Raw genomic sequence first — 27294 nt, 5'->3', positions numbered from 1 at the left:
GCGCCTCACATTCTAATTGCAGCGTGTAATTTATAATATAACGTAAGAGAGAGAGAGAGGGGAAGATATGCCGTGACGTAAGGGTTATACATATATGTGTATATATTTATACATAAATGCATTACCATTAACGCAACGTGAAAGAATCTGACGAAATAAAGTAAAATAAAATTTATGTATCATTATTCGAGAACACTGCGTGTGTACCTGTGCGTTTTCAGACACCTTTTTCACGAGATTGACATTTTTACTGTAGAAAGAGAGCGAGAAATTGAGAGATTTTGTGTGTATGTGTTTGTGTGTATGTGTGTGAGAGAGAGGAAGAGAGAGAGAAGCACACTTTGTAAAATGTGGATTTCCAAATAACAATTAATCCCTTTCACTACACATAGAAATATAGTAATTAATAAATATTGAATAAAGAATTATTGGATTTAATTATACATATATATAATATACAATCTCTCTCCTGCGTATATGTGTGTGATTACAAAAATACATCTATCGCTCGTTGTCGTTAAACAATCGTCCCTCGATGCGTGAGGTGATTTAAAAAGGAAGAAGACTAAAAGAGAAGTGTATAAAAAAAGAATCGATATTAGAAAAGGTACGCATTCTCTTCGAGAATGATCAAAGTCCGAAATGCTCGGGATTTCCTTTGTTTTATTTATATTATTTTCATATACACCCACTTACACACACGCATACACACAAACACATGCAACACACGAGTTTTTACATGGTATGATGACGAATGGCGCCAAAGAAGGGAGGAAGTTCAGAGTTCCTCGAACATGTGCATGCATTACATATGTAAACGATACATGTAACGATATTGTCACACACATACACCCTATGATCGTGAAGAGCATCACGGCGATACCTCTCTGACGGATGCGCTCAATGTATAAATATGTACGATAGATTAGAATTTGTAGTACAGTTTCTCAGTTATAGCGATAACGATGAACGAAGAAGGCTCTTTTTAGAAAGGGGCGTTTTTGGTATAATATAGGAATTGTACACGCATGCGGCGCGGATTAATCCCGCCGAATTTTGTATCGCGTTCTTTCTCGCGTGCGTTATTCCTGTGCGGAAAAAAATCCGCACGTTTTATTCCCCCCCCCTTTCCCCCCTCCCCCCCGAAAAGCGGCAAGTAAATTAATAAATCGGAGCGATTTGTATTAATCAACACACTGGCTACAGCTTATATATGCAATAATAATTTCTACGTTTCTCATCTGCGAGACAATGAAGTGGTTTCCTTTTTCGGGAATCTCGCGACGTCAATATAATAAAGAAGGAACCGCGAAGGGAGAATATAAAAATATTTAATATATATCAACAGATTATCCTGGCTTTTTCGTTATCGTGTCACTCGTTTTTCTCCCACGAAAAAGAAATCGATAGGCCACACGCATATTTTATCCTCTCACCAATTAAACGACATTGATTAAATAATGGCTAAGATACTTAGAACCTCTTACAATTAATTTGTTTTGCATGTGTATATATTTATTATTAGGCCTCCATGTTTTTTCCTTTCCTTTATGTTTTTCTTTTTGTGTATTTTTTATATATATATATATATATTCTCTTTTTTTATGTATATAAAATGTATGGAATAGAAAAGGATTATGAAATAAAAAATAAAAGGATTCTTTTGTATCTCTGTACCCTCTGCACATATAAAGACGTACCTTTAAACAATATATATACGAATCTTAACGTAATACATTTTTATTTTTTAAATCTTACCGATAATTTTCAATGACGCGCGCGGTTTGTTCTTATAATCGGTTGAATCAAAATGATTGATCGATATATCGATGTAATCGATATAATCGATATAATCGATATAAAATGTGTCGATTACAAAGTTATTATTTGTGCAAGAGGAAACGCTATTTTTCTGTACACTTTATTACAGTTGACGTTCGTTTAGGATGCCAGAGCGCTTATTCGCGATAAACGAGGACTGGATTTGAATATCGATCGACCTTTAGTCTATGGCGTTGACCGATTGAATTGCAAATTAAGCGCTATTCACCGTATTATGCGCACGGCTTTGCCCTTCCGAGAATGCATTGCGAATGTCCGCGTTTTCTCTTTAACGTTCGAGAAAAGGATTAATAAGACCTAATAATGCCGCATAATAATCCCGCGTATATATCCAGATGAAGCACTCTAAAAAAATCTGTAAATTTATAAAGCTTTCGAGCTCGCGCATTAACTTTTTCTCGAAATCACGAACGCTTTGCTTAGAGATAAGCTGACAATTTTATGTATAAAAATTTATATCGTTTGAAAAATGTTATATGTTTATAAAATAAATATCGCGCGGAGAAGAAGAGGAAATTCATCATTTTAATATCGTTATGATTGACGCTATAACTATATATGCGTTAAAAAATGTGTCGTGCATTTTCTTCCAAGACGCGCGATGAAATAGATTTAAACGCGCTATTCGAAATTTATCGAATATCGCGAGCGAACGCGTGCGATTAATCGAACGTGACGCGTGAACGATCGCGATGGCGGCGAAGCTGTTCAACGAGCGGAGGAAAGGAATCGACCGGATGCAGATGCGATGGCACGATATATATACATGTATATCGCAATTTGCTGCATTATCCCGTATGTATCCCATCCTCCTTAGCAAAACTCCTGTTGCAATCTTTTTTCCGTATTTATTTTGACAAAATTGTAATTAAAGGGGAATACTATAAGAGAGGTATCGAGAAAGAAATAGAGAGAGAGAGGCACGCCTAATTAAGGATTCGGATAGCTGCGGGCATGCATATACGTCAGTGCGCTGTCATCGGCGAAGGGCCCCGGAGAGGACACGTTGTTGTGTGTCACTCCTTGGCGCGCGTGGCCGCGAGGTAGTGGGGCGATAAACGAGGAGAAACGATGCCCGCATCTCTCTTTGTGTGCCGCCTGAGTGCGCGAGCGAGAGGTCCGCAGTGTCCCGTTGCCCGTTGCAACCTGGTCTCGTCTCTCTCGCGCTAATGGTGATTGATAACCAGAGAGAGAGAGAGAGAGAGAGAGTGAGAGGGATTGAAGGCTGAGGAAAGGAGAGGAACGGTATATATGTGTACGTGAGGGCAACCGCAGCTTCTGGAGTCTACTCCGTGCCGAGGCCAAAAATAGACGGATGGACGACGAGCGCGGCGTCATCGTCGGAGTCGTCGTCGTCGTCGCCAGTGGTGGTGGTGGTTCCTCGCGCGCGTTTCTCTCGGCGATGCCCTCGTACCGCTGAGAGCAGCGTAGATCCGCGATCGCTCCGAGCTGCCACCGTCTCCGGAGAGGGGAAGAGAGATGGAGGTACTCAAGACGTCCCAGGAAATCGTCCACGAAGGCTGGCTTATCAAATCGCCGCCCACGAAGCTCTGGAGAGCGGTTAGTATACGCGGTGTACATCCCTTCGTCGCTATTTATCTACGTACCAGGTCTCGCGAGATCTGGCCATTGTTTACGTTCGTCGTGGATTGTCAAGTTGACTCCCTGACTCCCTACCCTTTTGAGAAAAGTCGATTCTACATTCCGAAGTAGTTTGGCTCGTCTATAACTTCTTTTTCTGAACGTTCTTTAGTTTGACAGCTACAGTTTCATCTGTTACTTTTACGAAAAATATCTTGACCTAACCTAATTTCAAGAGAAGCTTTTGCGTGATTTCATCATATACTCTTTTAATTATTTTGAGACGCTTTCGAAAGATAATGCTCGCATTAAGTGCAATGTTTGCTTATTCGAATATTTATCTCAGTTTTAGAATTTATTAGGTATCGTAAGATAATATAGTTTGTATCGATATGAAAATGTAGACAATAGTTTGATCAAAGCTTTATATTTTTCTAATAGCGTTGGAGAAAGCGATGGTTTGCCCTTCGTCACAGTGGTGAATTGCCTGGACAATATTTTCTGGAATATTATACAGACAGACGCTGTCGTAAACTCAAGGGTCGAATTGATTTGGACCAATGTGAACAGGTATCGATCGTGTCACATCTTTGCATGTTTTATTCTTGCTAACCAAGTACTTATGTAGTAATAATAATAATCTATTACAGGTGGACGCGGGTCTTCGATTTGAAAATCGTAAACAGAAATATCAGTACATGTTTAACGTTAAGACACCTAAGCGGACTTATTATTTGGTAGCTGAGAACGAAGCAGATATGAACAAGTGGGTGGATGCGATATGCCAAGTTTGTGGTCTAAAAGCTTACACTCAGGACGAGGAACAACATAGTAAGGATCACATCTCGCGTTAGCCTTTTGTATATACGTTTTAATGATAACATGTTGTAAATTATTTTTTTTAGTGTTTCAATACGAGTCTCAAGAATCCCCGCCAACTTCGCCTACTAGCACGATCTCTGGTCCGTACATTCCTATTAGCGAGTGCATTTCCGGTCGTCGGCTTAACGATACCAGTTCTCTGAATTCAACGCTCGGACAGGGACCCGAGCATTATGATGCTCCGAGAAGATTGGCGCCTTCGCCGCCTCGATCACCCACGACGACGGACGCCGAGAGTGTCTTCACCGATGACGAATGGACAACGCCTGTGCCCGGCGTAAATTGGGACACGCTTCCCTCAACTGGTAAAAGTCTAATAATTAATGCGTAGTGCTTCAATTTATTTCTTTGTTAACAAATCGTCTCTGTAACAGGCGACTCGCGGCATCACGAGATCGGCTCGTGGAGCGTCAGGAAACGCTTCGGCAAGCTTAGGATTGTCGATTCGGCGGTGCCACCGGCTGTGGAGAAGTTACCAGTTCCGCCTAGGCCGCCAAAACCGCCTCATATGTTACCCGAGAATCCAGGTCATAATTATCTGAATCTAGACGGTGCTACCGAGAGCTCGAAACCGACCACTCCGGCGACGCCAGCGTCAACGTCTGCCGCTACGACGACGACGACTGCGGTAAGTGCTGTGACCGACGAGTCCTATGATTTTCCGCGATCTCATCAACCGCAAACGACGACCGAGAATAGCGTGGCGGTCGATCAATCGTCGAAACATTTTTATTCGAACGCCGCGCCGAGTACCGTCAACGATGAGACGACTACGCCCAACGTATTCCGCTACGATTTTCACGAGGACGAGCCGCCGAGTCCGCGCTCTGAAAGCTCCACCACGGCGACGTATTCGAATCTACCGAGTCCTCTCGTGCGAGATGGTTCAAGCGCTGTACCGACCACCATGGCGCCGCCTCCGCCGATGGTGTACAGAGAATTAAAACCTGGCCGAAAAACCAGCGATTCGATGTCTATTATCAGCAACGAGCCATCACCGGGGCCGATAGTACCGGATGTCAGCTCCGCCGAACATTCCCCGGCCGAACCGCCAAGCATCAACAGAAAGCTGAAACCATCTTTGAATAAATCGCCGGTGGAAGGTAGATTTCTTCGTACTCCTTCTGTCTCTCTCTTTCTACATTGATGTAAGAAAAATATAATCTTTAATTTTCTTCTCTCAGCACCTCATTTGCAATTAGCATCTCCTCCTGGCAGAGGAAGAATGCGAGCGGCGCCTAGTCCGACACCTCCATCGCATATGCATTCGACACGTCATCAGTCTACGTCGGATGAAGACAATAACGCATTCGAGGATAAAGAGGAGGTTCGTAAAACACTTTACAGTTCTGAGAACCGTGCATTATCTTAATCGTTGTATGTGATACGTAATTTTATTTCATTATGCGTAATTCGATTTCCAGATATACTATTACCAAGATAACAACACATTTATTCCGGCGTCCAATCGTCGCTTGGTGGTGCTGCAATATCTGGATCTCGACTTGGAGGCGACGGAGAGCTTCAGTTCTTCGACATTACCGCCCGCACAATCGCCGCCGAATACGACGGTGTACAAAACTGTGGATTTTCTGAAAACCGAGGCTTTCAATCGCACTCGGCAACGAGTAGAGGAGGAAAGAAAGTTGTGCTCCGACGAGTTAGCGTAAAGTATGAACATATTTTTTTTTGTATTTTATATATAAATAGATTACACAGATGTTAAATACATTTAACACACAAGAAGTTACATAATGAATTTTTTACTCTGTTATATAGATGAAAGCGGGTCACGTGAGACCTATTCTATTTTAAGCATTAGAATTAACATAGAATACAGTACTGTGCGAGGATATGTATTCCTCTCAATCGAAAGATTGCGATATCAAACGCAGTACTTACCAAAAAGACAGCGTTTACTGTTTTCGCAAAGTATGTCGTTTTATCGTTTAACTAGCGGCGGTTTGCTTTAAAAATTGGCTATGCGGTTAAAAGAGGCAATCGAATGTCGAAACACGTTGTATAGCAATATAAAATGGACCAAAAATATAATGTAAATAAGGAAAGTGAGAACAGCGAAGTGATAAGCAGAAGTGACACTTTTGCGTCAATTGTGACGCTGCATCGAGAAAAAAATTTTTACGAAAGAATTTTTTAATTAGATAAATAAAATATTCAAATCGTAAAGATTCTTATACTTTGATACAATTATAATTCTACATGGTTAGTTTATATTATAGGGTTAATGTGTGCAAGATATTTTTATTAGTGTTCGGAATTTTTAAGTGATTGAACAATTCGAATTTTAATAATGAACTTTAAATTATTCGGCTCGAATGCTGAAGAATTAAAAGATTTTCAGTTTTCGGAATTTTCGTACTATCATCGTACAACGAATAACTAAATTTGTAGTATTGCTTGTTTTAAGATATTCTATTTTTAGCTTTAGGTAAAATGATATATAGTATTTTTTTTTATCATATTGTTTGACGCAAACTGTTTTACGAAGGTGATTAGAGGTATTTTTAAAACGTATTACAGAAATAGTCGCTTACTGCATTAACAGGGTTATAAAACAATATCGGATTTTATAATACATGTTACATAGATCTTTTATCTTTTATCAAAAACTAGTCTGATATAATGACTATAGAAATTATTGCATGCCCCCTTTCCCTTGGTTACAATCTTGTAAAAATTGTTGAAATAAGAGTGATCTTGAATGTATATTGCCATTTTACAGGTTACGTTTTAATTTAATATTACGAAATATTTATAACTGATTTTCAATTATTATTTGACACTTTGCAATATATTGCACTTGTATAATCTGATAACGCAAGGATATAATTAAGGAAAAAGTGGGATATGAGAAAATATATGTTTTATATAGTTAATCTCTAATCATTTTGAACTGTACATTGTGCATGTTTATAATTGTATATGTATATACATATGTATATACATATATATATGTGTATACATATACACACGCGCCTCTATATGTGCAGATAGCGCAATTTTATTTTTATAATTGATGATAACGAATTGTAATTTAGAAAAAAATGGTTATTAAATCAGTTGGAATGGTGGAGTTATACAATCGTGTCCTTGAAAAAATATGTCGAACTACGATTATTATAGCTATGTTCATATTTCAGATTGAATTTTATATGTCGTAACACATATTACGCAGAATATGAAATGCATGAAATTTTCGAGATTCGAGGGCAATAACCATAATGTAGTTGTCGACAATAGTTGCTACATATTCTCATTTTTACATTTTTTATGTTAAATATATGTTCATCGAACTTAGAAAAAATTGATATGTTTTTAAAAGTCTTTCAAAGATAAGTGGCTTGTATGATTTATATATGATATTCTCCAAATCGCTCAAGCATTACCACAGTTATATTTTATTATGTCGGCGTTGTAATTGTATATTTCTTATTGTAAAAAAAAGAATTCGCGTGATCTAACTAAGCGATATTTTAGGAACATGTCCTGTAACATTTCATATCGACCAAATACTTGTGTGTGTCACTCTGTGGTACGAATTGTATCCCACCAATATTTTATACAATAGATTTAAATAATTGCTTTATCCTCTTTCTTCTTATGTATACGCATAAGAAGCGTATGCATACATCGCATATCATTAAAGAGAGATACAAACCAAATGTAAACACATTTTAATATTTTATTCCGCAATATGTGAAAGAAAAGAAAAATCTATTTTCTTATTATCAAAAGTATTTTCTCTTAAGATCTTTTTAAACGATCTATAATCGCAACAAAATTCAAGAATTCAAGTCGTTTATTTTGAAAGTTGTGTAAGTCCACTTTTTTGTTTTGAGAAGGATTTGCATTTCAATTTGTTCAAAAATATTGATAAGCAACTTTAAAAATCTTTCTTTGGACTTATGCCATTTTTAAAATAAATGGTTTATTTATAATTTTATGTTTGAATAATGTCATATGTTTTAATGTATATCTTACATATCCTATATATGCGTATACCTATATATGCGTATCCTATATATGCGTATACCTGATCTTACATATCTTAATATGTGTATATCTGATTTGATTTTTACATGTTTAAATGTTTTCTGCACATTACGTAATACAAAATTTATAAATAACTATCTTAAATTTTGTCGCAAATAATAGATCATCTAAAAAGGCTTTTAGAAGTATAAATCTAAATCTATGTATTATAAATTAACTAATTTAGTTGTAAACTTTGAAAATTTTATATTTTTTTTCTAGAGACAGAATTAGAAAATGACATTTCAATATAAAATTAATTTAATTAAAATACACACACACCAGCAAGGACATACAAGTTCATGTTTGAATGTAAAACCGAATAGATAAAACTTTGATACATGATATAATAGTGATTTAATAAGAGTCAGAAAACAAAGCGCAAACAAAAAAAATGTTTAAGAATGTTTTATTAAAGTATGTTTCTGCTCCCTTTTTGGCTCAATTTCAACAACTGTCAAAAATTACATATTATATAATTAAAGAGTTATAAAATTCCATATAGAAAAAGGTAGAAAAAAGCTTGCATATAGAAAAAATACATATTTAAAAAAAGAACATGCGTTTTGATCTTCAATGACTCTTACAATTAGCCACTTGTCGAAAGTATTTGAAAACATATCAATTAATTTGTTAAATATTAAAAACACAAACTTTTTTAAAAAATTTATATATATTTTGAATATTTTGAGATGTGGAAATTGAATCTGAAAAAAATTGTCATTCTCATCTCGCTTTTGTATAATCACGTTTGAACTTTGAACACAATAATTTCATATACATATCGTTGACATATACTTTTGCTTTCTCATAGAGGAAGCTTTGTTTTTTTATTACAGAGACTAATGTTGATACTTATAAATTATTAATTTGAATAAAAATTACTTATTGGAACAAAATGTGATTTTAACAAAAATTAAATATTAGAAAAAGAAATTAATTATGTACTTAAATAATTATAAAAAATGTGTTGTAATATAGTTATTAACATATTGTGCTAAACTAATACTTGAAGAGAAACAAAGACTCGTCGTGCTTTATTGTTTATAAAACGTAAATTTACTTTGGAAAATTTACAGCTATGTTGTGCACTCATAATGTTCAAACATGATTATTTGCAAAAAGGAAATGAGAGCGATGAACTTATTTAAACGATGATTCAATTTTTAGGTCCCGAAATATATACATAAATAAACTATATATACATACATAAATTTAAAAAATCGATAATTAACACATTGAATGTTTGCGACACATTGATTTATTATTATAATAATTTTTGTTAATTTTGTATATATATTTGCTTATTTTTGCAGAGAAGGGAAAGAAAAAGAAAAGATCGTAAGGATTATAAACAATATTCAATTGTTAACAACACAGACACCAACGATGTTATACGCACTGCATACCACTACGTACTGCGCGATTTTATCGCCCAAGCCGCCCAAGGTTAGGGAGGACGGTGACGTCAGCACCCCCACCACTACCCGCCGCCAGCGCCGCGGCGCTGCGCGAGCGGGGCGGTGGAGTGGGGGGCGATGGTGGGGAGTCGGTCGGCCGCGTTCGTGCGTCGTCGTCGTTATTCGCTCAACGACCGCCAAGTGCGCCGCGTGGTGTGTCTGCGTCGCTCTGTCTCGCTCGATCCCGCTTTCGTTTCGTCATCGTTCGCTCTTCGTTCGTTTCGTACTCCATATCGCGCCGTCGCGAAACGCGTCTTGTCTCCTTTTTCACGCACACAAAACGTCCGCACGACAGTCGCGCGTCGCGAGGCGACAAGTTCGCGTGTGTCTATCATCGTGTGGTTTTCAGTTACTATACATATCGTGTGAAACGTTTTTTGTGCTTCAAATTCTGCCGAAGGAAGTTCTTGTTTGGAGTGACGCTACTCGCGAGAGAGAGCGAGAGAGAAGGAAGGAGAGAGAAGTTGCTCGCAGATCTCGGAACATACGCAGCGTCGAAGGATATTCGCCGTGCTGAGATTCTTCAAATTCTCAAGGTACGTCTCGTACATTTTGTATACGAATCTGTGCGTGTGTATATATATGCGTACGTGTGTGCGTTGTATTTATCGAATCCCTTTTGGCCGCGTTTCCTCGCAGAGCGAAGCCGCCACCACCTGTTGGCCATGGAAAAGTGCAACGACTCGTGACCGTTGCCTCAAATCGTACCGGCTTGTTTAATCGCGGATATTTTTCATGCTGTTTTCATTGCGAATTCAATCTCATTTTCGCGTTTTCGATCCGAGTGTGTACGATTACAATCAATTTCCATGATTTCGGCTCGCGCAAGAATGAATTCGTTGGTTTGTCCCGGGTGTAAATAAGTGTTAAGGGTGCAAATCTTTTTGAACCTGGAATCCATTTCGGTGAAAATAGAGAGAGAGAGAGAGAGACGCCACGTTGATAACTAATAGATTTTTAAATGACATTTTTTTTACATATTTATTGAAAATTAAACGAAAAAAGATGATTTATTATTTATTTGAAATTTATTTCAACTTTTAAAAGTTTCTTATGGCGTTAAAAAAGTTTTACTTCCAATCTATTTATAACTATTAACAGAATTGATTCGATAAAAGCGACGCACATCGTACAAGACAAATATATATTTGGTATTTATATTATACTATATAAATATTTAATTTTATTATATTATATATAAATATATAAATATTTATTTAGTATTTATATTTATTAAATATATATATTTTATTTTTGTTTAATTTTTAAGCTTATGAAAACTATCTTTTTTAAACAAATGTGCGCTTTTTGCGCAGAATAAGAACTCGCAAAAATTGAATTTAATTATACTCGTTTTGATTAAAATGGATGTGAATACTGTTAAAAATCAATGATGACGAATATAAAAACATTCTTGTGTGCGGTGAATGTTATTAGACTCAACGTATCTATTTAATTTTCCGACCTATAAGATCTATCGAAGATTATCAGCTAAGAGAATAAGATACACAATCGACGAAGGAATTTCTCCTTTACCCCTCCCCTCATTAAATCGTATTTTATTTATACTTTATTCCGCATAATTGTCAGAGAATAACGGAGCTCCTCGAAAGCACTCGCGCATAAATTCTCGAAAATTATCCGGAAATGAATTAAACAGTCACAGGAATAACAACGTGTAATTATGAATTGCATGGCAGTAATATATTCTTTATAATACATGTACATATATTTTTCTACATATATTTATTGAAGCGTAACATTTTTATACTCCTTCAATTTAAATAGATCTTAGAAAAAAGAAAACGTAAACACATCGCTCGCGTTTGCTTTTATCTCGTTCGCCTCTTCGTGGAATTTTTCACTCGATATTTTCGACGAATCTCTCGTCCACGTTTCTCTCATCTGCGACATACACTGTAAAAAAATTTTGTGTAAAATTACAACTATTATAGTGGGTAATTTTAAGACCCACTATAATAGTTGTAAATTTTCACGCGTTTGTAAATTTGCAGTATATACAAGTAAAATTAATTCCTTCATTTGTAATTAAGCTGATTGCAAAAATAAATTTACAATATGTATGTAAAATTATAAAACGATAATATAAAAATATTTTTTATAATTGTATTATTAAACATATTATTAAACACAATATATTATTAAACATATTATTATTATACATATTATTAAACACGATATATAGAATATTACTGTTGTATTGAGTAATATTACAAAAATTTAGATAATTACATAAAATCTTTAAAATATCATATTATTTCGTAAGTTTCCATATAAAAGAAGATATATTTACATAATAAAAGACAAATCTACATAATTTTGTGGAATTACATAATTTCTGTATAATTACATGATTTCTTATATTTACAAGACTAATCATGTAATTTTTACACCTATTATTTGTGTAAATTTACTAAATTTTTTTACAGTGTATAAAATCTTCCGAAATATAAACAAAGTTAGATGCAGTTTTGCAAAGTTTACTCGACTAATTTGAATTAAATATAGCCAGCATCTTTCGCGTTTTTATTTTTCCCTCGCGATTATTATTTTTCGATATCGAAAATATTTTTCGCCGAAACACATAAAGATCGATTATTTTTCTCTTTGAGTCGTCGATTATAATTCTTCGAATATCATTTTCGAGATATTCCGGCCGATACGGGGGTCGTGTTTACAAAACACGACGCGTTGTAAAATTATGCTTCGTCGATTTCGCGTTGGCAAAAATGTTTTACACGATTGACCGCGAAGATTGTAATGAGGCCATTAAAATCGCGTCAACGATAAGGTTAATTCATCGCAGGCGGTGCGCGTTTTTTTACGAAAATATTTGCTTTCATCGCGACAAAATATATATCTGTAGATACGTCGATATAATTTCGTATCGCAAAACACGACACATCGTTCGACTATAAAGTTAATTATTATATCAATTAAAAGAATAAATATCGACGGCGATTTTAAAGAACACACGAGTGGGCGCAAAACTTCAACATTGTGAAATAAGAGCGAATATTTATAAACGTGCGCGTATAATTTCAACGGGTCGAATAAATTGTCGAATAAACGTCACAAAACGGAAGGCCTACATAAAGTACAGATAATTGTGGCACGTTAATCACGTATTACGGTAGGCATGGTTACAAGGTTACATGATCACTCCTACGTCTGATAATAATGAATCGTTACGAAATCAACGATTTGCTGGTATTGTTACTAATGCGCACAAGCATTTGTTGATCGCGCAGCTTTGATGCGCTGATTTTTATTATGACATAAATTCTGGACGTCATTTCAAGCATTAGAAAAAGACAGAAAGAGAGAGAAGAGGGGAGGCATTATTTGTATTTTAAATGTGCGGCATTATCAAATTTATATTTACAATCAGACACAATAATGTCGCGACTTCATACATTTTCTTTTTAATTGTACGAATTGTAGAGAATTGTTGAGAAAAAAAATAGTACATTGATACATGATGAGATTAAGTACATATTAGAGTTTACTTTATTTATCATATAAAGTATTTAATGACGTGCGCGATTTCAGTCAATTGATAAAGGAGGAAGATAAAAATTAAATGACAAAAAATCTGGCGCAATATTATTTCTACGAAAGACTTTGGAGCACGAGAGATTTAATTTTTTTTTTTTTTTTATTTCTCGCGTGGGGGTGAGATGAGTAAAATCCCGGACGTTGATGAAACGTGAAAGCGGTAGCCAACCGGCTCTTTTAGGTCTTCGGCATGGATGGCGCGGGTGTTCTCGTTGTGTTGCATCCGAACAATGAATTACGCAACGCATAGCGCGTTGGAAATACACGGCCACCTTCCTCTCTCTCTCTCTTTTCCTTTCTGTCTTGCGCGCGCTCCTCTCCTTTCTTTTTACAAACAAATACACAGGCATATACAGGCGCGGTTTCAAACCGATATTACATAGTATTACGCGCGCGCGTTGCATTAGCAGGCAGGAAACGCGAAGAAGAGTCGTTCTATATATCGCGTCGACCCGGTTTAGGCGCGCCCTGCGATATAAACCGAAGAGAGAAAAGCAGAACGCGCTTCTTCAAATGTCAGATATCGATGTCGGTGAACGGATACACATCTCTCTCTCTCGAGCGCAACAACGATATTCCACCGTGTACATATAGTCGCGTCGAGAATATGGTGGAACTCCGTTCCCTTAAACGTTCCTTCGGTACTTTGGATCGAATACTGATAAAATAGGATGCTCTGCAAACCTTTGGTATCGCAATACTGTCGTGGTTCGGTAGTATACAGAGTATCATTGAGATCTTGGATATTACGTAGCCTTGAGTACTGTAAGTCCCTTTTCCTACGAGATGCTTCGATATTATAAATTTTTATTTAACATTTTCTTGGACTTGACATTTTCTCATTTGCGCGAATTTGCGCATCTTCTATATCTTTAATTTTATACATTTTTATATATCTATATATGTGTTTTGCATTTCGTACACTGAGAGAATTTTCTCTTAGAATTTACCCTGAAAATCATGGTAATCGTGAGACAATATGATATGGAAAGAATTTTTTATGAGAATTTCTCTGATTAATATTTATCACAATAAAAATAATAATATCTATCACAATAAAATATAAAACATGTTTGATTAATTTTACTAAACTGCATAGTAAAATTTACTAACTATATAGTAAAATTAATCAAACATTTTTTATACTTTATTTTATTGTAATAGATATTATTATTTTTATTGTGATAAATATTAATCAAAGAAATTCTCATAAAATTCTTTCCATATCATATTGTCTCACGATTACCATGATTTTCAGGATAAATTCGAAGCGAAAATTCTTTTTGTGTAGATTTTTGGTACCGCAAATTAATATTGTGTCTAGCAATCTTTACTTTATAATAGAAAGATTTTAATATAATAGAAAAACTTTATAATAGAAAAACTTTATAATACATATTTATTTATATAAATATATTTAATCTCACAGATTTTTGAATTCAGTATGAATTCTATTCTTTAATTATATAATTTTTATTTCTATATATTTTTAATCTCTTGAAGTGAGTTTTTTGTATCGCAGATTTTGCGATCTTTGTTTCAGCATATTTTCATAAATATTTTCCAAATCTTTGTGAATTCTTATATCTACTATTTTTTGTATTTATATTTAATTTAATATTTTTTTATATTAAATTTTTTTTTACATATTTTGTATCTTATAATATCTCGGCATCACGAATTTTTACGCATTTATCTTTGCTTCAATAAAAGTTTATTTCTTAAATATTTTTAATCTTATAAATATTTGATATTACGAAATTATATTACAACGCTTTTCGCAAATTTAATATTAAAAAATTATTTCCAATATCTAAGAAATTCAGAATATAAGATCTCCGATAAATCAGAGAAATTCGCTATATGGATTTTATTATATATACATGCTGTCTGCCTCGTAGATTTCTGGCGCCGTTTACGCAGATTCCTGCGTATTTTAGATTCACGATAACATAAAGCTTTACGTATATAAATACAGATGCGCGAGTATGTCTAAACTTTATTCAGTAATCAACGTTCGAATTTAGAAGCAGGCAGTCGATATACAGATGAGAACATTGTCAATAATGATCATCATCTTGCGTACGTTTTTCGTGTGTCGTCGTGTCTTTAAAAAAAAATATTGTCCTTTCCGTATACCGTCATTTTTACTAATGAAGATAGAAGAATCAAGATCAAGTGCACGTTTTTCGCCAATTATGATTGATCATATTTTTGTCGCAACTATGAATTTTGCAAGATTTCCATTTACTTTTGCGGCAATAATTTAGCCTGAACATCAGGCAAGCTTTAATATCGTGCAATCGTGCATCGCTTCGTTCGATAACGATCATAATTGAGGAAATTAACGTCTCCATCGCGATTCAATAGCAAGTGAGAAACATGTTATTACATTGCAGTTGTATAATATACAAATTGCGGTTTAAAAAGAGCGTCGCGCAATTGAAAGTATTCACAATTGTCAATATATAAAGCTCGCAAAGTTTAGAATAAAAAAAACACAGTTGCGATGAACATAGAATTTTGTGCTGTCAACATAACATGAATTTTGTTTACCAAAAATTATTAAAATAATATTTTATGCATTTTGTTTCATAGAAAAATTGTATTTCAATTATTATTATTAATGCAACGAATTTTACTTTATTTTTTGGATGAAATAATGTTCATTCATATTTAATTTGAAAGCGCTGACTTTGACTCGTAACGCACATTTTTTCTCAAGATGCTATGTCGATGGCATTTTCCTCCGCCATGATTTCGTCTATCACAAATTGAAAGCATTAAAATCGTGATGATGATTTCGTCTAGGCACAAATTGACTCGTCTAAACGGCATTTATTTAATGAGCGTGCGCACTTTAGTAGGTAGGAGAAGCCTCGGAGATATCTAGATGGATTCATTGGAACGGCGTCATTAGCACGATGAGTAAAATAGAGCATCTGGTCTAAAGAAATTATCGTAAATCGCGATCGAACCGATTCAAAGATTTACTATGTTAATACAAACACGTACGCATACACGCGCATATACCCTCGTCTCGGTAGTACATGCTTTTCTTGTCGATCGAAACTGGTTCGCGGATAAGGTCTTTAACCTTACGCGTCGCTATAGGTTCGTTGCTAGAGGTAATTCTAGGCGAATGAAAGAAAGAAAAAGAGAGAATGAGAAAGAGAGAGAGGGGAAGGGAGAGCAATAGTACGGAAGATACCGATGATAATGATCGTGTATTCGTTGACGTACACGCACGTGCTTTTGTCAAGTTTGTCGTCATTGTCATCGGGACGCGAAAGTGCATGATTCTGGATAATCTTCATTTGCATCTTGAGACACGTGAAGATAAGAATCTATGGAATAAATAGGTCATAGAAACAACCAAGACTCTCATAGTATCACAGATTTCTAATATAGAGTTATATTGAAATATTAAATATTTGTATGATGTTGCATAATAATAAAGGATCTAACAAATCGAAATAAAAATAAAAACAAGAATAAAATAAAAATAAAAATAAGAATTTTTGATCGTGATGTTTGAATGATGCTTGATTCACACATAGATATAACGCGATTAAAATTAGATAAATAATAAAATAATATATAAATAAATAATACTTATTTTGTAAAATTCTGTAATATTTTACAAAACATTAAATATCAAAAAATAAAACTATATAATATTATATATTAGAAGAGATCAATTTTAATCAATTAAGTTTTGACATATGAGTCCATTTAGAAATATTTTTTTCAAGCTTTTCTTTAATTTTTATTTTTATTCCCTTTATCGCAGATTTATAAAAATAGTTTATAATAATGTACTATTGTTAATTTTTCTTACACAATGCTATATGTATGCATTACATTCTTTCTTTCTTTTTCTCTCAGATTACTTCAGAAACGTTTCCTAGTGCATTAATTATTGCGGGTCAAAAAAACTTTCTCGTCGTAGCTTCTCTTGTCGGAAGGGCATGATAATATCAGGGAAACGGCTTGCGTAAACTCAGAGGAGGTTTTCCTCTTTATTCATCTTACGAACTTAATTGTTTTCTTATTCTAATAATCGCAATTTTTAATTGCACGCATATGCGTTCTCGTGCAATTATCTCGATTATACAACATAATACAAAGTAATCTGTATAGAGATGTTCGCACACGATTATTCTCATATAAAAAATATCTCCCGCTATATGTTCTGATCTATTTATTATCGGTTGTTAATATTTCATTAATATATTAACTTTCAATTGATAATAAGTGAAGCCAACAAATAGTTGAATCTTAAATTTTGTATAACGACACAGTTTTTTTAGAATATTTTGTATTTTATGTGCTTTTATACATATATTAATTTTCACAGAAATTTTTATATACGTAAAATAAAACTACTAATTATAAAATAATAACTGAATTAATTAAACGTATAGCAATTAAGTTTTTAATTTATAACTATTATATTTTTACGATATCTTTTCACATTTGAATGTAATTAAAAATTATTTAATGAATTTTTTTTATCGTAAAATTCCGACAAACTTTGTGAGAAATATTAGATGGAACGTTCCGGGATTAACATCACAAGGGTCAGAAAAATCGAAATTAAAATAATCCACGCGATCGGTACCTCAGGCTTCGCTATCTAAATACGCACGCGAACGAGCTGAACGCAATGGGAGAAAGTTCTCTGGCGACGTTCAAACGCCGGAAATGTCGGTAGTTTAGGCGTAAGCCGGAGATTTCGAGAGATCGGTCTTCGTTTTCACTGACGGAAGACCTCGCACGCGCGCGCTTTATATCCCCTCCTTTTTGATGTCACAAGGATTCGTGGCCACTAAATTGCGGTGAAATCGTATTCGCGTGTAGGCGTTTCGACATTACGCGCATTAATCCCGCAAAATATGTCTTGTGGAACATAAAATCCAAGATTGAAACTCAATTGAATTTTTACTCAGAAAGATTAGAATTTAGAATATGCGAAAAAGTGACGATAGTTTTGAAGAATTTTATATAAGATTTCTTCCTTTTTTTAAAATTTAATTTTAATTTGAAAGTTTTAATTTTAGATCAAAAAATTTTGGAGTAAAAAACTTATTTTGAATTGCTCCAAAATATTTCAGATTTCTAGATTTATTTATCTTATTTTTAATTTTCATACACTGAATTTTTTTTATTTTACATATGTTTTATTGAATAAGGCAAGAATGAAAATAAGAGTAATTTGTAAAATTATTAAATAACTACTCTGGGAATTTCCTATATTTATCGAGGATACTTCTCAAATGAATTATGCATTGTGACAAGTGGATTTTAATTTTAAATACAAAAATTTGGAATAAAAAATTTGTTATTGAGTTGCTCCGAAATATTTAAGATTTTTAGATTTATTTATTTATTTATTTTTTTCATACATTGAATTCTTTTAATTTTACATATGTTTTATTGAATAAGACAGAATGAAAATAAGAGCAATTTGTAAGATTATTAAATAACTTCTCTGGGAATTTCCTATATTTATCGAGGATACTTCTCAAATGAATTATGCATTGTGACAAGTGGATTGATCACTTCGAGATAATGTAAACGAGCAGTTTCTCTTTTGAGATGTCTCTCTTTTTCTACAATGCTGCTCGCAATACAGCAATATATCATTGTAGCGCAACAGGGAAATAGGCAAATATACACGGATTAAGATCGTTAGTATGCACTAGACGTGATTTATTGCGTTATGCCTACTTCGATTTATCAGCCGTGACGTTGTAATAAGTTTGAATAGAATTAGAGTAAAAATCGAGTAATACTTATTTGTTATGATTACGCGCTGTCTATATATGATACAATTATGGTATCTATCAATAAAATATTCGAAGATATATGTATGTTGCAATCGCTTCTTGTGATATATCGCAGTCTTATTTTATTTCAGAATGTACAATATATAAATTTTAATTTACATTTTTGATCGCTATCATTTAATCAACATTTCACGCAGCGAATAACTTCCTCGTTTCATTCAATCAAATAATCCATAAAATAAATGTGATTTTTAATATCACTTCTTAATTAAAATTTATATTTGTAAATTAATACGTTGCCACAATCTATAATTTATTTGATTGGAAATAGGAGCACGCAACAAACACACACACACACACACACACACACGCGCACACATTATATGGTAGAGATCGCATTTGAAAGGATCGATAGAACATGCATGGCAGAGTTGAATGCAGTTTACGAATGCAGGATGCAGGGAGGTTAATATATGTTCAACGCTATACGCGATGTGTTACCGGTCGTATCTACATTTTTAACGCGATTCTGGGGCAACACGGTAGAGATTCGGGCGCATCGGAATCAAGCGTATTTCATTAGCGGATTTCATTAAGCTAATTAGGATCTTTCGTTACGCGTGTCCGTTTTGTAATTACGGCCGCGGAAACGCTTCGCGGAATCTATGGAAGCTGGAAATGTTGCGCATTCTATGACTTGAGTGCTCCACTTTTTGGGGCCTCGATATGCTTTGATGGAAAAAAAATCGCCTCGACGAGCACGTTTTATTTTTCTAATGCATCGCGATAAACAAATCTTTTAATTTTCTAGGATTACTGCCTGTATTATTATTTTCATCTCTGCTAGTCGCATCCATACACTGAGCGAATTTTCTCTTAGAATTTACCTTGAAAATCATGGTAATCGTGAGACAATATATGGTATGGAAAGAATTTTATGAGAATTTCTCTGATTAATATTTATCACAATAAAAATAATAATGTCTATCACAATAAAATATAAAACATGCTTGATTAATTTTATTAAACTGCATAGTAAAATTAATCAAACATATTTTATATTTTATTGTAATAGATATTATTTTTATTATAATAAATATTAATCAAAGAAATTCTCATAAAATTCTTTCCATACCATATTGTCCCACGATTACCATGATTTTCAGGATAAATTCGAAGAGAAAATTCTCTCTGTGTAGAAATATTAGATTCTTCAAAATTCTTACATATATATATTCATCTTTTTTTCTATTTGTAATTCTTTTACATGACAGTTTATTTAATTTAATACTTTACTCATATTATAATTAAAATTATTTTGATCGCTATATAGTTTCCAGATTATTCGAGAATTTTGGAAATAGATTTTAGACAATTAGTCGCGACATTTAGTCGAATTATCGCGACGCGGTGACAACTGTCTGGCAGCTCGTTTATTGTTGCTCGTTATTATTTCGCGCACGGATCGAAACATCGTTGTCATCGTGGTTTGCCGTCAATTTACATCGGTATATGCTCGCTACGCAGGTGCAGAGGCGCGACACATACTGGCAGGTGCGAGACAGACAAGTGATCTAACCCAAATTCTCCGTTGGCAATTACAGCCCGGTTTTCACCGTGACTCGCGGTTTCCCTCTCGCAGGCAAATAGACCGAAAAGATAACAGATAAAGAAGAATGCGACGACCGAAAAGCATCTTCTCACACAGACGTATGTGTAACAATGCAATTAACCGCACAATTAACCCGGCCATATCTCATCGCAACGTGGACAGAATCAGTTTTTCGCACGGACAATACAGATTCCCCGTAGATCTCACACATATCAGCTAATTTTATTTTTTACGTCTCGAAATTGAGATGGTTTAATTTTAATCGGGATAATCGCGGTTGTTTGTCCGTGTTTAGAAAGCGATTCGCTTATATACCTGCATCCCTGCCCATTTTCTCTCATAACAATATAGTGCTTTCGAGTGCTCTCGATGTCTTTGCAGACATGCTAAGACGTTCTCTAAAATAAACTGCCTCAATTTTATATATATATATATATATATATATATATATATAAAAGAAAAATTAATATAAATTATTTTATCATACACACATACACACAATTTATATACATATCTATTTTTAAATCTATCAAATACATAAAGTGTGCGCGCGTTACTTGTTCGAAAAATTATCAATGTTCTTATCAACGTTCATCTTTGAGCATTTACGAGAGGTATGGTTTCCTCGCAACTGCGTGCGATAATAACGCCATCATTTTCGCCTAACCGCTGCAATAACACGTTATAAATAACCGCGGCCAAACCGGTATTGAAGTTAGGTGGTGGCAACGACGTGGATCCTTCATCCCGAAAAAGCGATGATTTCAGTCAGAATTATACGCCAGAATTATTCGGTTGCGGATTCCGCGATGTTTGTTACGACTGCATTTCGTTCGCGATGTGCAAGATGCACATATATGTGTACGAGAGAGAAAAATAAAAAGAGAGAGAAAGAGACGGATTATGGTGAGAGATGGCGGATGTGATCGCGAATGCGATGTGCACTGGCCCGCTCCGACATGCTCTGCTTGTCTCCGCAAAACGCGACTCATTATGAAGCACCTCTCCTCTTTCATCTTTCTGTCTTTCTCTGTCTTGCTCCTCTGTAAATGTTACTTTGTCGATATCCTTCGCGTATATACGGAGCACAGTGTTGAATGTTATCGCATTTACGGTATTTTCTTCATTTTTTAATTTTCGTCTTCATTATATATTTATACTTATTTTATAAATATTATACACAGAGAGAATTTTCTCTTAAAATTTATCCTGCAAATCATGGTAATCGTGGGACCAAAGAATTTTATGAGAATTTCTTTGATTAATATTTATCACAATAAAAATAATATCTATCTATTACAATAAAATATAAAATATATTTTATATTAATTTTACTATGCAGTTTAGTAAAATTAGTCAAACATGTTTTATATTTTATTGTGATAGATATTATTATTTTTATTGTGATAAATATTAATTAGAAAAATTCTCATAAAATTCTTTTCATACCCTATTGTACCACGATTACCATGATTTTCAGGGTAAATTCTAAGAGAAAATTTTTTCAGGTAGAGATGGACATACTCTCTTTCTCTCTCAGATAGTTTTGACATGGTTTTTTAAATTAAAAAAAAATAAGAATATAAAGTTGACTCATGAAAAAATTAAATTCAAATACAATAATTCAAATAATTTTCGGAGAATTGAAAAATCACCGAGAAACTTTCTCAATTTTGTTTTTATCGAATATAAAATTGTCTCGTTTGCGAGTTTTATTACGCTAGTTTTTCACTCTCTATCTCTTTTTTTCGTATCTTTGTTGACTGAAATAATCGATATCGGAGATGAGTTTCCATGTTAAGTTAACATGTTTATAACAGATAAGAAGTTCTTGTATATTTTCTCTATAATTTGTCTTTTTTTCGATCTATTATTTCGACGATACTTAATGTCGATCACGAAAAATATTGCTAGGAATGCTTTTTTCTTTTCGAATCTCGTTAGATCTCGTGGGAGGTATTTCTTATCGGCCCGCAAATTTGCCGCGTGACTTTAGCAGATTTCCCACGAGAATCGATATGCTCTTGAAAAATAGAGAAGGAACAAAAGAAAAAAAAAACTACCTGAGATGGAAACATGACGGTCGAGCAGTTGGCGCCCGCTTTTCCGCAGGATGCTTTTCTTTTTCTCGCGGTTCGAGCTGCATAAATTCTGACACGTACGCCCGCGATCGTTAAACTGTAAGATGCAACGGGTTTTGTCGGCATCGTAGGAGGAAGCCCGACGAACCGGGCTTCCATTACCGTTGGAAGAGTATGGCTCAGGGCTGTATTACGCAAGAGAGCCGGTCCGACGAACCTGATGGTTCGATCCCTACGTGGATCTTTCCCCACTGTGAACGTGCTCGACCGGATCTCTCTCTCTCTCTTTCTTTCGATCACGGGATCGTAGCTCATTCGAGGGTTCGCCTTGAATTCGTCGAAAAATACCTGAACAAAATATCTATCGCGGTCAACGTGATAAAATTCATTACACACACAAAAAAATTACACACTTATTTTTAATAAGACATATAGAAAGAAATATTTAGATATTCAGATTTAAAATAAAGCTCCAATTGAATTAATATAATTTCTCCGCTTTCTATAATGTTCTTAACAAAATTAAGAAATAAATAAATATTAAAGTGTTTGAAATATTCTAATATTTTTATAAAGAAGTAAAGTTTTCATTCTCTATTCACGCGTCTCTTTTCTTCTGGTAAGATTCAAATAAAATATTTTTCATGAAAAAAAATGATGTTTTCGCGATTCCCTAAAATATTGGACAGAAAGTCGATGCACGCGCGTAAAAGTGGGGCGAATTATCGCTTCGAAGGGAAATGAGATAGTCGAAAAAAAAGAGGCGGAAAGAGGAGGAAAAGTCAGTATATCAGCCGGTCGGCTTGCTTCCCGGACATCGTCGGTGTATATAGTACGCCCACATTCCGATGAGACCGAGAAGCGAATCTTTTCATCTTCCTTACGTGTCTCTTGTATAGCCTGCCCCGATGTTTACCAAGGCGATCCCGCGTCGTGTTCTTTCTCGCAGGACATGTCCGCCTCGAGTTCCCTTTTGCGAAAGATCGAGGTGAGCAACGTGTGAAACGAATTAAAAATGCAGACGATTAATTTGCGGGTGTCTCGATATGCAGAAAATCTGTTGACCACGGCACTTTAACTCCGTTTGAACTGATAATATTATTAAGGAGCTGATTTATTATGAAATGATTTTCAAAATGTTCTAATAGACAAAACTTATCTTATTTTATTTTATTTAATTTTATTCTGTATTTTTCGATATATCCACAGATTTTATTTTAATATCATCTCTTTATTATTTAATTTTATTTCTGCGTACACAGTTGAAAAATTTGTGTTAAATTTAACAAATATCACCTGTCCCAAACGGTCCACAGAAATTTTTGTGTTAATTTAACATAATACGGATATGTTAAATGGTGACACGAATATTGTGTTAATATTTTAACATAAAATAAATGCAAACTTCAAATAAACTTAAAATAAATTTTGTGTAAAATTAACATAGTTTTAATGTAAAAATTAACTAAAAAAATTGTTAATTTTACATTTTATCACCCCCACTTATATTATAAAGTAAAATTAACATTTTTTTTCTGTAAATTTTAACAGATAAATCTTGTCACTAATAATACGGAACATATTTATTGTGTAAAATTAAAAATAGATATACATTGTGTTATTTTTACACTTTTTTTTAGTTGTTTTAATAATTTAACATTTGAGTCCAATTAACATAACAGCAATATGTTAAATTAACACATGAATGTGTTAAATATTTAACACAAAACTTTTAACGGGGACCGTTTTTAACAAGAAAACACAAATTTTCAAACTGTGTACATATGAGCTTTTGCATTAACTTTGATTTCGAAGTTTAAATCATAATGAAATTTGACCCAGCAGAAAAGATAGATCGTTTTAAACGTAAACATAGGAAAATAATAATGAAATATTAATTGGTCGAGACGTCGAGAGACCGTAATTCCGACCACGATCTCGTTGCGATCTCGAAGCAATCTCAAAGCCTGATTTACCCAGCATAATATCGAGACGTCACGCGTCTCTCGAAAGGCAGGCGTGTCGTGCCTTGGAAAGGAGGTCGACGTATTATCGATCGGTGAAATGACCGCATGATCATTATCAAATTTTGATTTAGCCGGATCTATATACAAATACATAGTACATGTCCCACGCGAGCTTTGCGGTGAATCCCGAGAGTGTCCCGAGAGAGCTAAAGTAATCGCTAAAAGCGGTTTACGCCGCTTACAATGGACAAGCGTTGTAAATTAATTGGCAGGGACGTATTTTACCACCGTGAAGAGGCCGGTCGTATACTATCGATTGGCGTGCAACACTGCAAAGGACGTCGACCTCGAAATTCTACCGACTAGCTAGAGTACACGAAGAAACGATCGATAGTCGTCTACCTTTCGAGCGTTGACGTTCTCGCTACTTCCGACGCCGTAATTGTCCTCTATATATAGTTCCGCGGACTCTAACTCGCGAAGATTTTCCATTCCATATAAAAAAAAAAACATTAATGCTAAATTCATTTTTTACTTAGGTAAACACGTTTCCTGAGCAATCTCAGATTCTAATCAAACTCTCATGCTTTTAATTAAGATTTAAAATTGAAATTTATTAATTAATTGATTTAACAGACATTATGAAACAATAATGAATTTAGTTATAATTAATTTTGTCGTTTAATTAATAATACATTAGCGACAAGTTAATAATCATTTTGGTAATAAATTGAAGTAGGTGTGTGTGTGTAATGTTTATTTCGCCCGCACCTCGCGATATGGCATTATTAATATTTTATATGTCAGTGCGATGCATCGTAGTCGTTATGGATTAATATGATCTTATATCTATGCGTTCCGAACGCGGAATGTCATCCTACGGGATATCTCTTGGTACGGATGGAAGCTCTCTCAGTTGGGTGCAACTTAGATCGGTAAGGTTCTTTTGCGCCGAAGATAGCCACCGCGAGTTTCAGGAGATTAATGACTTCCTTATGGCATTTATGTTCGTGCATATATTCACGCGCATCCCGACTTAAGTGAGGACTGTCCGATGCATCCGATGCATCTGATGCGTCCAAATGTTCGAAAGTGTTCGTAATAAAATCTATCTAAAATTCATTTTGATAGCAGTAGGATATAGTTCTAATATAGCAATAAAATTCTTCAAGGATATATATTCCAACAATGAGTTTCGAATTATTTTTATCGGTTCAATTCATTTTTTTATTTTTATTATGGAATATATTACCTACATAAAATTCTCAAGTTAAAATGTTATTTGATTTATAGCACATTTTGATATAATACACATTAGTAAATATAGAATGTATACTGTGCGTGCAAGATTATTCAAAATGATTAATTATTGAATTTTTCTAAGTTTCTTTCTCTCGTTCTCCCCATTGAGTTTTCAATTTTTATTAAATATAATATTTAACATTCAACGAACCGCTTGCGCCGTTGTTCTTAAACGAATTTTATTCATTCTTCATAAGCACAATTGATAAATCACGATCATGTGGTCCAGATGTGATTTATCATATCTCGTACAATGATATTCAACAATCATCTCCCTTCGCGTTTCTACGACCCAGGGGTCTCATCTAAATGTACCAATTATTCCTTATTTAGCATATAACAGTGGAAAGGCGTTTTCACCAGAGTCGTAGATTGCTGTTTTGTATGGCGATACGTAATGATCGCGCGGCGAGATTCTTCTCTCGTAGGTAGAAGGTTGTAAGACGAGGAAAAGATTGAGGTGGACGCGATAGCGAAATTCGCGCGCATTATCCAATCGTCGGGAGTGTTCTTGGCGGCGACTCCAAGTCGTGACCGATCCTCCGGTGGGAATCCGCCCTGAGATCAACTCTCATACGCCTCGAGAGAAGCTGTGTGTTTCCGTATCTCTCTCTCTTTCTCGCTTGCTAAGGCTTTTTCCTATTCCCTTCTCTCTGCTTCTCTCGGGATCCTTGCCGCCGTTTCTCTTTCTTTCTGCATCTCATCGCGTCTCTATCTCTCTCTTGCAATTTCTGCAGCCTATGGTACTAATAGTGCACCATCGACTCTCGGTGCACACAGCACGAAAGAAACGATCCCGTACAATTGGATTGCACACACTATGTAACACTATTCTCGCGTTATGGCACAGAATCGCCTTAACTGCATTTCACTCGATCCTGTTGTTTAAATTTTGACAGTCGAAAGTATGATGCAAAGCGAAAAAAAAATAGATTTTTTATGAGCGACAATATGACAATGAAAATCTATTTCTCTATACATGTATAATCACTAACTTATTAATATATAAATTAATACATAACATTTTTTAAACTTTGAAACTTTCATAAAATTTGCACAATTTTTATGCAGAGATTGTGTTATGAGATAGATCGAATATTTATGTAAGAGTATTAAAACAATGAGACATTCTTATACGCACTT

At 34.5% G+C, this 27294-nt stretch overlaps 1 protein-coding gene across 4 annotated transcripts in view; it reads left to right on the top strand.

The window, feature by feature from the left end:
- Positions 1-2541: 2541 nt before the first annotated feature.
- LOC145941088 (uncharacterized) overlaps positions 2542-27294 on the top strand; it is a 33304-nt gene continuing 8551 nt past the window's right edge. The window contains exons 1-9 of one of the 4 annotated variants that reach the window (XR_014426121.1): positions 2542-2637; positions 2717-3402; positions 3865-3993; positions 4074-4254; positions 4329-4610; positions 4680-5408; positions 5490-5632; positions 5730-5976; positions 9675-10354. Coding sequence is in view for 2 of the 4 variants with exons in the window: in XM_083046907.1 (XP_082903033.1) it covers positions 3322-3402; positions 3865-3993; positions 4074-4254; positions 4329-4610; positions 4680-5408; positions 5490-5632; positions 5730-5975 (1791 nt within the window). In the remaining 2 variants the exon portion in view is untranslated. Of the gene's footprint in view, positions 2638-2662; positions 3403-3864; positions 3994-4073; positions 4255-4328; positions 4611-4679; positions 5409-5489; positions 5633-5729; positions 7989-9674; positions 10355-27294 lie in introns of those variants that run through there. The other 3 variants (XM_083046906.1, XM_083046907.1, XR_014426122.1) reach the window with 3 other exon arrangements.

The sequence above is a fragment of the Prenolepis imparis genome, unplaced genomic scaffold (assembly GCF_030444845.1).
Source record: "Prenolepis imparis isolate NDT839.2.m4 unplaced genomic scaffold, iyPreImpa1.0 SCAF_9, whole genome shotgun sequence".
NCBI classification, from domain to species: domain Eukaryota; kingdom Metazoa; phylum Arthropoda; class Insecta; order Hymenoptera; family Formicidae; genus Prenolepis; species Prenolepis imparis.
This window is presented reverse-complemented; position numbering and strand designations above follow the sequence as displayed.